The following is a 14,060-nucleotide window of genomic DNA, read 5'->3' as shown; positions in this document are numbered from 1 at the left end:
CTCTGAGTAAGAGACGAAGTTGCGAAGAAGGTCTGGAAGTCACCTGCATCGGACGTTATGGCGTCCTCTCATCTGTCTTTTGCATAAGGCGGGTGATGTGGTGTGTCGCCTTTCACCCGGGGAGGGGGCGGTGTGATAAACGAACCCGAGGGAGCCTCTGATGCATGCACACGTGTAAGGTTAGACATCTTTGCCGGCCCTTCTGCAGGAGAAAGTTTTTTTCCCCTCCGTTGTGAAGTTCGTGAAGCATTAGCACTGACGAGAGAGAGAGAGAGAGAGAGAGAGAGAGAGAGAGAGAGAGAGAGAGAGAGAGAGAGAGAGAGAGAGAGAGAGAGAGAGAGAGAGAGAGAGCTCTCTATGGAAGTATCCTTGAGAGAATAGAAAAGTTTTAGGGGTCGGCAAAACTGTGTGCTTGCAACTCGGAGTCTCGAGTTCAAATCCTGCTTGAGAATTAAAGTTCAGTTATCTGATTTCATTTAATTTTCAGGTACTGCATTCATATACATATCACATGAAAAGACTACCATTATATTATATATATATATATATATATATATATATATATATATATATATATATATATATATATATATATAGTTAGATAGATATATGTATAAGGTCTCTACACCAACAAAATGTCTTCAAAGAACCTGGTTTTGATCCCGGGCTGAGCCGGAATGCTCTTAGTACATATTGTTGAAGACCACTGCGCCTCTGGTGTTATAAGTATTGGATATGTACCTAGTATTTGATCGACTGTGGTGAGTCGCAGCCATTTTGCCATTTTTCAAAAATGGTTTATAGATAATTAGGCCTATGTACGTATAAAGATAGATAGATACTGTATATATACATATATATGCATATATATATGTATGAGTGTGTATAATATATGTGTGTATAATATATATGTGTGTGCTGTTATTTATTTTCAAAATACATGCGTTTTTACAAACTCCTTCCAAGATCCAGCCTCAATCCCCGTCGCGAACTCTGCTTCCAGACCTTGATGTTCAAGCTCCCGCACCATAAAGACGATGTCTTCCAGAAACTTCTGGAAAATCTTCCTCCCTCTCTCTGTACGTGAAGGCAGGCTTTTTTATTTATTTATTTATTTATTTATTTACAGTTTTTCATCAAAGTAAACCTCTCATACGTCTGTTTGGTCCAAAATTTAAACCGATGAAAAGTTTGTGTGCTGTGTGAAGACGGTATTTATATATTTACGTTTTTGTGTCAAAGAAGGAATTTATTTGTACGACTGTTTGGTCCACAACTTCAACACGATGAAGGGAAGAGAGAGAGAGAGAGAGAGAGAGAGAGAGAGAGAGAGAGAGAGAGAGAGAGAGAGAGACTCAGATACCCTGTGCAAGTGACTTTTGTGACATTGAGAACAATACCACCCCATATTGTTCCTGCCTTCTGCCACATACACGTAACGATAATGTCTCGGGTTCGTCCCGCCGATTTTATATAAAAACGGGCGATTGGTAAAAGAGGATAATACCAGTGGATGTATTGTTTCCTCTGTCCAGCTTGATGGTGCAGAAAAGAAAGTGTTTGTCTTGGCGAGAATTTATATAATCATTCGGCGAGAACACATTTTGACTGGATTTTCCTGCTGTGCAGAGTACGTCGCTTTTCAAGCGAGGAGATTTTGTTATTGGGAGGGAGAGAGAGAGAGAGAGAGAGAGAGAGAGAGAGAGAGAGAGAGAGAGAGAGAGAGAATGACCAACCCTCTCTCTCTCTCTCTCTCTATGTTTATATATCTATCTGTCTATCTATATTTATACATATCTATATATATAGATATATATAGATAGATAGATAGAGAGATAGATATATAAATGTTGAGAAAGAGAGAGTGTTGGTTATTCTCTTTCTCTCTCTCTCTCTCTCTCTCTCTCTCTCTCTCTCTCTCTCTCTCTCTCTCTAGCTTTCAACAATATTAAAAATCCCAAGTTGGAATTTGTAATATCATTTATAATATATATATATATATATATATATATATATATATATATATATATATGTGGTATTGTTGTGGCTGCTTCCACAGCTCTTCGTTGGGAGAGTCGGTAGAGGTGTGGTGGATCTACAACCGGCTGATGAAGAGTTAGAGGAATTTATTTCTGGTGATAGAAATTCATTTCTCGCTATAATGTGGTTCGGATTCCACAATAAGCTGTAGGTCCCGTTGCTAAGTAACCAGTTGGTTCTTAGCCACGTAAAATAAGTCTAATCCTTCGGACCAGCCCTAGGAGAGCTCAGTGGTCTAGTAAAACTAAGGTACACTTAACTCGTGGCTGCTTCCAGCAGTGGAAAGCAAAGTAGAGGCTTTTTATGGCTGATTGTGGTAAATCCATAAGTACTTCTATATGTTTCTAGCAAATTCAAGGCTGCCTTTCAGTAGTCTGTACTGTAAGTGGCTGCTTTCAACAGTCTGCGGTACAATAGTGGCTGGTTCGAGCAGACAGCAGTTTAGTTTTACGAAAATGACAAAGTTTAAAACCCCTTTCCTTATAAAATTGTTCTCAAAGCATTCGATCGTTAAACAAAAAATCAATAGCACCCAGCGAGAATGGAGAATGTTTTAAAGGCAGTTTTTGGACTTTCTGAAAATCCCTGAGTTGAAATTGACGTCAGCAAAATGATTCGATGCAACTCCCTTTTAAAAGTTTTCTCTGTTTTCTTGAATCAAAACCCGGAACGTTTTTCGAAATTTTTATGGACCTTTCATAAAGGCTTTTCCGAACGCGCCAGTGACGTCAGACCGTTTCTCGCTAATCAATAAAGCAATTTAAACTTTCGGAATTTAGGAAGAAATGGGGAGCTTTGTACTAGCGCAATTAAAGCACTGTCTTCACACATTAGAGAGAGAGAGAGAGAGAGAGAGAGAGAGAGAGAGAGAGAGAGAGAAACTTAGGAATTCTAGAGAGAGAGAGAGAGAGAGAGAGAGAGAGAGAGAGAGAGAGAGAGAGAGAGGACGAATTTAGAAGTTCTAGAAAAGTGATTCTTTACCCTTGGTTTATCACATCGGCCTAAACCGTTTTTGTTTAAAAGCACAAGACGCACGGCTGATTTCATTATATTTAAAATGACACTAAGGATGGAACAATTAGAAAGTGATAAAAGTAAATGGGCAAAAAAAGAAAAAAAAAAAACAAGCTTATGGAACAATCCGGTTAGAAATTGATAGATAATAAGATGAAAAACTGGTTCATGAGTCTAAGATGAAGGAACGGCATTCAGTTGGACAAACTTCTATCAGACAATCGACGATCGGAAGTTATTAGCTTATTCTATAATGAAAATAAGTAACAGTTTCCCTCTTCCTTAACAACTGAAACATGTGAGTGGTTTCCTTGAAAAACACGTTTACAGGTATTGAACTAAGCAGTGAATTAGGTATCTGGTTGTCAGTCAACTCTTGAAGAGAGAGAGAGAGAGAGAGAGAGAGAGAGAGAGAGAGAGAGAGATCAGATTTTCTGCCTATTTCACTGTCTCTCTACTCAACTGCATGTAACGTCATATGTGGTTGGTCTATGCTCTGTCCTCGGTACAAAAGGTTAGGAGATACGAAAGAATAAAACAAGAAAATATATATAAAATAAACCTCTAAAGTAATATGTACGGGTGGAATGTTTTAGCCTCAAAGAACCTCTGTCTCTCTCTCTCTCTCTCTCTCTTTGATACACGCATGCGATTTACCCTAATGTACCCTCTCATAGGCCTTGCCTGTGTCACCTGATCACACCAACAATAAACGAAGTGACGTCACTGAGGGCGCGTCTGACGTCTCTCTCTCTCTCTTTCTGTGTGTGTGTCTCTCTCTCTCTCTCTCTCTCTCTCTCTCTCTCTCAAATACACAGCCTTTCATGACATATCACCTGGATGAATAGCGAACTTGTTGGTGTAGGCCGATTCTCTGGGCCGATGTTACAAGGTTTCAGTTCCAGTCGACGCCAACTTGAAGGGTTGCATTTTAAAAAGTGTCTAACAATTTGTCAAAAATGCCTCTTTGTATCTACTCTGTAAAGTAAGTTTATCCAACTGGTAAACGATTCACAGTTGACGGTGATTTGATTTTGATGCAATTTTAGTAATTTCCCAAATTCATGAGTAAGGTCAGCACTGAGCGCATCTCGCGCTGTTCAAGTGTTTCCCTTCCGGCATTTAACCTGACCTTGATCTTCCTTAATGAATGTCACGAGATAATCTCTTATTAAATAACAAAACTGATGTAGTACTAATGTCCAGTCAGTTACATAACGCGTAATACCAATCGTTTAGTCAGTGATAACCAAATGGCTGCCAGTTCATTATAAGTGGTCAATGGCGATCAAAAACGAATCCATCTCTGAATGGTGACCTTTTGGCACTAACTTGAGTCTTTTAACTAATGGGGGCTCAAATGGGCGGTCGAGTAGAAGTCATTGCAGCTGTTAAAAGCATATAGTTCTAATGAGTATGTCTAGCAGGTGTACACATACGAAGAAATAGGGGAACCGTTGCGAGAAAGTAACCTATAACACTACTGTGTATTCACAAGCCCCTCGTAAGAGCTGATTAAGGCAAGAGTCCGTGCCATCTCAATTTCGGTGTAATCAAATACGAAAATAACACAGCTCTGATCAGAATTGTCCGTGATACAAACTGCGACTGGGATCGTGGCAGGACAGATAAGATTTAGAACTATGAACACCATATTGGTTATCCTAACCAGATTGGCGCACAGTTATGGACTTCAGTTAGTCAAGGTTACACGGGGAACTGAGACAGTCGCCAGTAAACATTGGTTACATAACATTCCTAGTTTAATTTAGAAACGCGCCACATACGACACGTGTTTACACCATAGTATGGATATAAATGACGCTGCTAGAGTTAGCTGCCAACTAGTATTAAGTTGAATTATTAGCCACTTGCCAGCTAGCTTCCTCTGCGTCATTTGAATAGCAATCTTTCCTAATCTTTTTAATTGAATAGCAATCTTTCCTAATCTTTTGAATTGAATAGCAATCTTTCCTAATCTTTTGAATCGGGGTAAGGAGCCCTTCTTGATATAATTTCCGCATTCGGACGTTCGTCCAGAATTTCACTGGAAGTCAGATCCGATAAAATTTAGAAATTGAGAAGTCAATTGTGCTGTGAGTTTGATAGGCAGTTTAGATTAAGCTTCCCGCCTTATGCCACCAAAGGCCTTTGTTCACAGGTGGTAAAGAACGGCCAAGTGTCCACTGGGTGATGAAGTGGTCCTCAGAACGTGGACCTACCAAACCCTAAAGAGACAAATTGCATAGACATTCTCTCTCCATAACTATGGCGACTGCGACCAGTAAATTCAATTGATATTTTCTCTTAATTCTTCTTCATGATGTTCTATAGTTTAACGATTTCCTTGTAAATAACTGCAACAGAACTTGTCATCTAGGACAAAAATTTGATTATGATGTGCTTCCTTGCTGTTTAAAAACATGGTACCCTTACGTAAAACTTACGATGTAGAGAAAATTGCAACAAAGGAGCGGAAAAAAAGGCTTGTAATATAAAATGAAAAACATTGAAACAAGGGCAGACGAGTCATCCATGGTTACAGCAGTAGATGCTGGTGAATGACTCCTGATGACGTCATTTGAGTCTAACCCCTTCTGCTAGAAGACGGCTAAGGGAGAGTAACAGATCTTCAGGGGCTGGAGTTGGTTACATTACGCCTCTTTTGACCTGAGTATAGTGTATGCCTGGTCGAGGTCTTGTTTGACATCTCCTAGAGATATCATCGCGAGTATGAAAACGAAAAGACGGCATTGTCAATACTACTAGGAGAGAGAGAGAGAGAGAGAGAGAGAGAGAGAGAGAGAGAGAGAGACTCGACGAGTGAGAACGAAATTTTTACTTGACCAACAGAAATAGTATCAGACAAGTTTATTCTGTCAATCGCCTCTGTTGCTTTGAATGAAATAGAAAAACGTTATATTTGCATAAACTTTATTTTTATGTTGAGATCATTTACGATTGGCAAAATTGGTACTCAAGCCTTGGACACAATTTGCATCAATAGTATCTGCTATAATTTGCGTCTATAAAAAATATTTGCCCGTGGGTAGAAGGCAGATTCGAGTTACTACTTCTCTCTCTCTCTCTCTCTCTCTACCACACCCGTGGCCCTCAGCTGTCGACTAAGAACCAGACACCAGTTCACTGCTTATTTCGTTCCATCCTCGGTCTGGAATCGAACTTAGGTCTACGCGGTGGTGAGCTGGTTATGTTACCAAGCAGGCAATAAATCCTGTTCTTTTTCCTCACAGAGAAAGATTCAGATGTATTGAATCTATAACAATTACGCACGGAGGCCATTACCTTCCACTGGGCTCATATGCTGCTATTTATTCATCTCTGCATAGGCCTAAAGCGCACAGACAAACATGATGGGGATAATTTATGTCGTTGCGTAGATTAGGGTCAGGACAGAAGCAAGCATTTCCTCACAAAAGAGAACTTGTGTATGTATATATATATATATATATATATATATATATATATATATATATATATATATATATATGTATGTGTGTGTGTGCGCTAGCGCACCAGGAAGTATAGTTCCTGTGTCTGTTTAAAAGTACACCTTCTTTGGCTTACGCTTCCAGACATTCTACTTCCCGTTTTCAAAGCTGCAAAGGTAAAATATATTATGTCAACGCAGATTAGAGCATAAAGAGAAGGAACCACAAAATAACGGCAAGAAAAACACGGAAATTACACGAGAGAATACAGCCTACGCATGGAGCCCACGTACTTTGCCAGGTCGCATCTGGAACAATTAAACTGATAAATGACTTCACAGGTCATCAAAGGCTGAGTTACAGCTTGGGATCAACAACCAGTAGATTTTCATTAACAATTTATTTAATGTCTTGATAGAAATATTTATCGTTCATCAACGGGATGCCTGCTTAAAATGATAAATTTCCCGAACTTGGGGAGTGATTACTGTCACTGGGTTCGATTTTTCTATTTTATTTTTACGGTCAGAGCTCCGTCATTAATGCAGACTAATATCTCGGTTTCGATGCGCATCAATTGGCGCTATTATTTTTTTTTTTTTAAATAGGAAAAAAGCCTTTTCACCCAGTGACCCGGGCTCATATGCTAATGTAGACACTAGAGTAACGGTTCGTTTTAGACAGACAGAGAGAGAGAGAGAGAGAGAGAGAGAGAGAGAGAGAGAGAGAGAGAGAGAGAGAGACTGATTTTGTTGCTATTGAAGAGTTAGACAGTTTATTTTATTTATCAAAACGTGCAGCTGAGTGCAATAGCACCTTCGGTGTTTGTGTCCCCTTGAGGTAAATGCGGTTATGGCCAACGATAATCGTCATTCCCCTGAACATCATTACAATTTCCCTGTATTACGTTACGGTCTTACATACAGGTGGGGCCGATTTCTTTGCAAACAGTAGGGTACGTTCAGTTCAACATCACCAGGCTGCACAAAGCTGTGCCATCCATTAAAGCTTAAAGGGCCAAAGCGCACTGGAAGCAAGTATTTGATTGGTCGGCGGTCACGTTGAGCGAGTCGCGACTCCTCTTGCCGTTTCAGCTTCTCCAGTAAATATTTGTTTTTAACCCAAAAATGACCCTTTTTATGTGACGCGATGCTGGTTTATGGGTAGTACGGCATAATTAGAAGGGTTAAATGAACTCAAACACGAGATGAACCATTCATTTTCGGAAATGTAGAGAGGAAAGCGCCGTTATTCAGGCGACTGTTAGCAACTCGCGTCTGGGGGGGGAAAGTCACGTTGCGTGAGGCATGTTCGCCATGATGGCCGCCAGTCTAGATGAACTGTTGGTGCGGAGCTGGTGACCGTTCGCGCTCTAAAAGTCGCCGCAAAGTCCGCTTGAACATGAGTGTAGTGATCGGTTTTGACTCGCGTGCAACTTGAATTGCCCCCCCCTTACAATTATGACCGGTGAGAAGAATGTTGTGCATTGGTTTAGAAAGGGCCTCCGCCTGCACGATAACCCTGCTCTTCTGGCAGGCTTGAAAAATGCCAACACCTACAGATGTATTTTTATTTTGGACCCGTGGTTTGCCGGATCGTCCAACGTCGGGATTAACAAATGGAGGTACGTCGAGTTATATTATTGGTGTTTCTGTACACGGGGTGTATATATAAGTGGCTACGGGCGACGGAAATGTGGGAATATACTTCAAACGTACTCCAACATGGCGGACGGGGACTGCATATTACATAAGACTCCCTCCGTCTTCTCACTCGGGTCCCCGTAAAGTTGGGGGGGGTGTTGGGGACTCAAGGACGCAGAATTTCAATGATTAATTAATCTACTATCTATAACACAGGCCAATTGTTTACTGTCGTAAACCGCAACAGAACAAAGGGCTCTAAAGATGTAAAGATCGCGAAAAGTTGAACCTACTTTGAGAAGCGAGTCATTTTTTTTTTTCGCATGAAAATTTTAGGGTAAATATTCGGGAGGGTCACGGGGCAATCGGAAGTGTTATCTGGGTTGAAGTTTCGAAGGAAACCCTTCGGATATAATCATAATTGATGGGATATAATAAGGTATATATCACGCAAAATACTGATCCTTAGGTTATAATAATTGATGGGATATGATAAGGTATATATCACGCAAAATACTGATCCGTAGGTTATAATAATTGATGGGATATGATAAGGTATATATCAGGCAAAATACTGACTCTTAGGTTATAATAATTGTTGGGATATAATAAGGTATACATCATGCTAAATACTGACCCTTAGGATATAGCCAAATCATAATTGATGGGATATAATAAGGTATATATCATGCAAAATACTGACCCTTAGGATATAATCGTAATTGATGGGATGTAATAAGGTATATTATGCAAAATACTGATCCACAGGATATAATCATAATTGATGGGATATAATAAGGTATATACCATGCAAAATACTGACCCGTAGGATATAATAATTGATGAGATATAAGGTATATATCAGGCAAAATACTGACCCTTAGGTTATAATAATTGATGGGATATAATAAGGTATATTATGCAAAATACTGACCCTTAGGATATAATAATTGATGGGATATAATAAGGTATATTATGCAAAATGCTGACCCATAGGATATAATCATAATTAATGGGATAATATAAGGTATATATCTTGCAAAATACTGACCCACAGATATAATCATAACTGATGGGATATAATAAGGTACATCATGCAAAATACTGACCCATAGGATATAGGCCTAATCATAATTGATTTGATATAATAAGGTGTATTATGCAAAATACTGACCCATAGAATATAATCATGATGGGATATAATAAGGTATATATCATGTAAAATACTGACCCTTAGGATATAATCGTAATTAATAGGATATAATAAGGTATATCATACAAAATACTAACCCTTAGGATATACGGTAATCATAATCGATGGGATATAATAAGGTATATATCATGCAAAATACTGACCCATAGGATATAATCATAATTGATGGGATATAATAAGGTATATCTTGCAGAATACTGGTGTTAAACACGTCTGGTTAATATTACCCACATTTGAATGTGTATCTTAAGACACTTATTAAAATCGTTGAAGAAAAGTGCAGAATATATCATCACTCAGTCATGCTTTAAAGATGGTTAGGAAAGCGATGAAAGATTTACAAACCTCATTTTCCTGCTCCAAACCTCACGTACAGGTATTTGTAAGGGATGTAAATTGCGATTGCATACACACGTATATATATATATATATATATATATATATATATATATATATATATATATATATATGTAAATGTTAAATGTTCAGAGAATTTTACATGTAAATATATTTGTAATAATCATGGAAAAATTTCCAGTTAGAAAATTTTGTTTCAGGATGTTTTAAGAACTAGACAGTCATGAATTTGATACAGCATTTTTTGTATTCAAACACCGTGCGACTTGAATGGCGCCTTGTGAAATGTAACCACCCGATGTCTGTGCTTTTACTTACACAAATCTCCCCTATCTCCAAGCACCTTCCCGTTATTGTATCTACGTAAGGAACCTGCTTTCCCCTATCGTATCATTTCTCGCTCTGTACTGCCATTTGACTATAATATTCTTCATATTCGTTTATAACTTCGTTTGCCCATACGTTTAGTGTATTTCTCATAGGCCTATTTCCTGACTTCTGTCTTACGTTAGACCTAAACATCCTTTTAACCAGAATTACAGAGTAGGCTCTTAATCCTAACTTGACCTGAGGCTCTTATGCCCGAGAGAGAGAGAGAGAGAGAGAGAGAGAGAGAGAGAGAGAGAGAGAGAGAGAGAGAGAGAATCAAACCGCCCTGACAGTTCAAAGCGAAGCTCATTGACACCCCTGGTGGCCAAGTCATCTGTAGATCGATCGTGAAGACAGCGGAAGGAAGTAGAGAGATTCAGTTCCTATTCATTTTAAATTCAGATCGTTAACTGTATTTTTGATAGCCATAATAATGAGGGAAACGAGAGTAGATGCCGTTTTCCGTTACCGGTTTGAATCGAGTAAAATCAGTTGCTCTCCCGAGTAAGGAAACTGGGTTGGGGGGGTGAGTGAAGGCGAGTATTTTGTGATTTTAATTATTATTTATTTGTTGAATAGACTAAAACCAGCTGATTGAGAAGAATGGACAAGCGAGATTGATGAACAAAAGGAAAATAGAAGGGCTGTATGTATTTTAAATGTTCCATTCATAACTTTGAAATGGATTTTAGTCAGCCATGATTAAGGTATGCTTCGTACAATGGACAGTTCTCTCTCTCTCTCTCTCTCTCTCTCTCTCTCTCTCTCTCTCTCTCTCTCTCTCTCTCGTTGTAACTCCAGTTTGTCAAAATAAGCCGGTCATTCCATTTCTCTCCTTAATGCAAAGCTTAATTCTCAAAAAAAAAGATAGCACGCACGGTTATTAAATCTTTCAGATTCGATATAAAATGTTATATGTATAATTCGTGCAATAAAGTTAAGAGGCTGAGTAAAATAATGCTGAAACATCGTCATAACCCGGTAATTACAGCAATGGAAACAGATGTATTTATGGGTTGGTTATAGAAATGATAAAACGAGAGATGAAACGAAAGCGATTTGTTTAATTATATATAAATATAGTTATATATCATACTATGTATATTTTATATATGTATATATATATATCACCGGATAACAACGTGATACAAAATATAACTATTGAGTTAAATGTGAGCTCGCGTGCGCGCAGGCCCTCTCCCTCGGCAAAATGTTACAATGTAGGTTCACGTTTGCTAGGTCCAGAGATCAATCCCGGTCAATCGCCCACCGGTCCACCTGGCAGGGCCAAGGTGGCGGGGTTGCAGCCTCATTACTAGACTTGAGAAAGTGTATATTGTCGATGTATGCTTTTATATATATATATATATATATATATATATATATATATATATATATATATATATATATTGTTACGAGATGCTCCAGGTGTGTAGATGGGAAAGTTTCAAAACCGCACATTTTGTATGCTACCGCAGAAATTCATCAGTGTGGTGTTTGATGGCGTGTAAAAGGGCTGAGCTGGCTTGGAATTATGCGCGCACCTTGAGCAGTACAACTCGATTCAGCCTTTCATTCACACATTCATTCATGTTTTGAAAAATTAGGGGGCAGTTATTCGAACCTACCCTGCACCCTAATAAAGATTTCATAACCACCATTGTGGTCAGCTGAAGGCTTTTTTAAGGAGTTAGACTTTATGCATACATTATAGTCTCACATGTATGGAAAATGCCTCTGTTGTAGTTTTCCCAGCTAGTACTCTGCTGGCCGCGAGTTCGAATCTCCGACCGGCCAATGAAGAATAAGAGGAATTTATTTCTGGTGATAGAAATCCATTTCTCGCTATAATGTGGTTCGGATTCCACAATAAGCTGTAGGTCCCGTTGCTAGGTAACCAACTGGTTCTTAGTCACGTAAAATAAATCTAATCCTTCGAGCCAGCCCTAGGAGAGCTGTTAATCAGCTCAGTGGTCTGGTTAAACTAAGGTATACTTAACTTGTAGTTTCCCCTCTTAATTATAGGAGCCTCGCTATTTACATTTCTCCAAGATTAGTTTGTTCTCTGCCAATTGTAAAATGTGGTTTTATTAACATTATATTTTACTTTTTAGTGACAATCCGTCATTAACTGCTTATGACGATCCTTAACAGCCTCCTGTTAATGTAGGCTTGTCTAAAGAGGACTGATGGCGATCACTTATTAACCGCTTACCTCGTTAACTCAAGCGGTCATTTATATCGGCTTCTTAAATTGTATGATTATGATTGAATAATGGGCTCATGAGATCGATGAAAATGTGTGATTATAATTAAAGTTTCCCCCGTTAATGGGATTCGTGTGGGTGCTGGCGCTAATGACTCTTGTTGGTAATTGATAGTAATTAGAAGGTTGTGTCACGCTAGTCTTTAATTTGATCATTTTCGATAATGATTTTGTATAACTTATTTTCCCTTGACATAGGCCAACTATTTTAACATACGGTATTCCATAATTTCTTCACGTCTGCTATTCTTGAAGCTTTGGGAAGCATTATTCTTGAAGCTTTGGGAAGCAATATTCCTGAAGCTTTGGGAAGCATTATTCTTGAAGCTTTGGGACGCATTATTCTTGAAGCTTTGGGACGCAATTTCCAGCATTGGTCAGTTGTTTCTCTTGAAGGTCTTTTTACAGATTTCGCTCCTTCATTCCTTAATTCGTTTTTCGTCAGGAAACATCGTGATAATAATTTTTGTTTAGCAGGCAACCAGTGACTGCTCAATTAGGAAAGGTGGGATATGGTCCCATGTGAATTTATTTGTTATTGATTTAGTTAACATGCTAAGTGAACTCTGTAACTTAATGAAATAATTCCCATAATTTGGGAAACATTATTATTATTATTATTTGTTATAAGTATTGTAATTATAATTACAGTGATAGCTCGTAAGTGATTAGAAATTCGAACGTATCCATGTCTTTCAAGTGTTTCTGTCTAAAGGCTGCAATTTTCAGGTGATAATGTTTTATTCTCACAATATTTATACTGTAAAATATTGTTTCTGTCGTCGATGATTATCAGTGAGCAGTCCCAATTCCACCGATTGTGTTATCTGTAACTCTGCATTATGGTAATAATTTTTATTTTTCATACAAAGCTATATATATTTAGCTTTTTTTCTATACCACATTAATGGACGTGTTGTGTTTCTTCGTTTGGTTTTGCGGGATGCGATAGCCTCAGTCATTCGTTCATTTTCGTTATAGCCGGCGTTGTCCAGAGCCTGGTGGAACAGGGTATAATCCTTGAAGAATTTTCGATTTACATGATTTTTCGTAGCCCATAATTTTGAGGGTATCGTACAGCCTAGCCTAATCTAGATCAAGTCGGTCCGAGGGCAATGAACTTAAACTCAATTCCTTTCTCGTTGGGCTCTCTCTCTCTCTCTCTCTCTCTCTCTCTCTCTCTCTCTCTCTCTCTCTCTCTCTCTCTCTCTCTCTACACACACACACACACACACACATATAAGTATATATATACACATATATATATACTGTGTGAATATACACATATAGCCTATGTGCATTATAATATCTTACGTTGGGATCGATCTTGGCTCTCTCTCTCTCTCTCTCTCTCTCTCTCTCTCTCTCTCTCTCTCTCTCTCTCTCTCTCTCTCTCTCTCACACACATAAGTATATATATACACATATATATATTGTGTGAATATACACATATATGTGCATTATTATATCTTAACGTAGGTGGTTCATTGCAGCTCCATTCCAGGTCTCTTGTTGCTTTTCATGCAAGCACCTGCAAACAGGTGTGAGAGGACGCCAAGTGTTTTCCTATTGTCATTTACAAATCGCGGATCTCATTTACTCGTTTCGTCGCCGCTTTGAAGGCAGCGATCCAAACGAGCCAGGTGTCAGTTCGTATTTGATGTTGGGAAATCTCCCCTGAATTGCGTTTATTGGAAATATATATC

The 14,060-nt window shown here is 38.6% G+C and overlaps 1 protein-coding gene across 1 annotated transcript in view; it reads left to right on the top strand.

The window, feature by feature from the left end:
- Positions 1-7,824: 7,824 nt before the first annotated feature.
- Positions 7,825-14,060, top strand: part of phr6-4 ((6-4)-photolyase) — a 145,842-nt gene continuing 139,606 nt past the window's right edge. Inside the window, exon 1 of the mRNA XM_067085532.1 lies at positions 7,825-8,130. Coding sequence (XP_066941633.1) covers positions 7,967-8,130 — 164 coding nt within the window. The 5' untranslated portion in view covers positions 7,825-7,966. The remainder of the gene's footprint in view (positions 8,131-14,060) is intronic.

Source organism: Macrobrachium rosenbergii, chromosome 3 (assembly GCF_040412425.1).
Source record: "Macrobrachium rosenbergii isolate ZJJX-2024 chromosome 3, ASM4041242v1, whole genome shotgun sequence".
NCBI classification, from domain to species: domain Eukaryota; kingdom Metazoa; phylum Arthropoda; class Malacostraca; order Decapoda; family Palaemonidae; genus Macrobrachium; species Macrobrachium rosenbergii.
The sequence above is the reverse complement of the archived record's forward strand: the minus strand, read 5'-3'. Positions and strand labels throughout refer to the sequence as shown.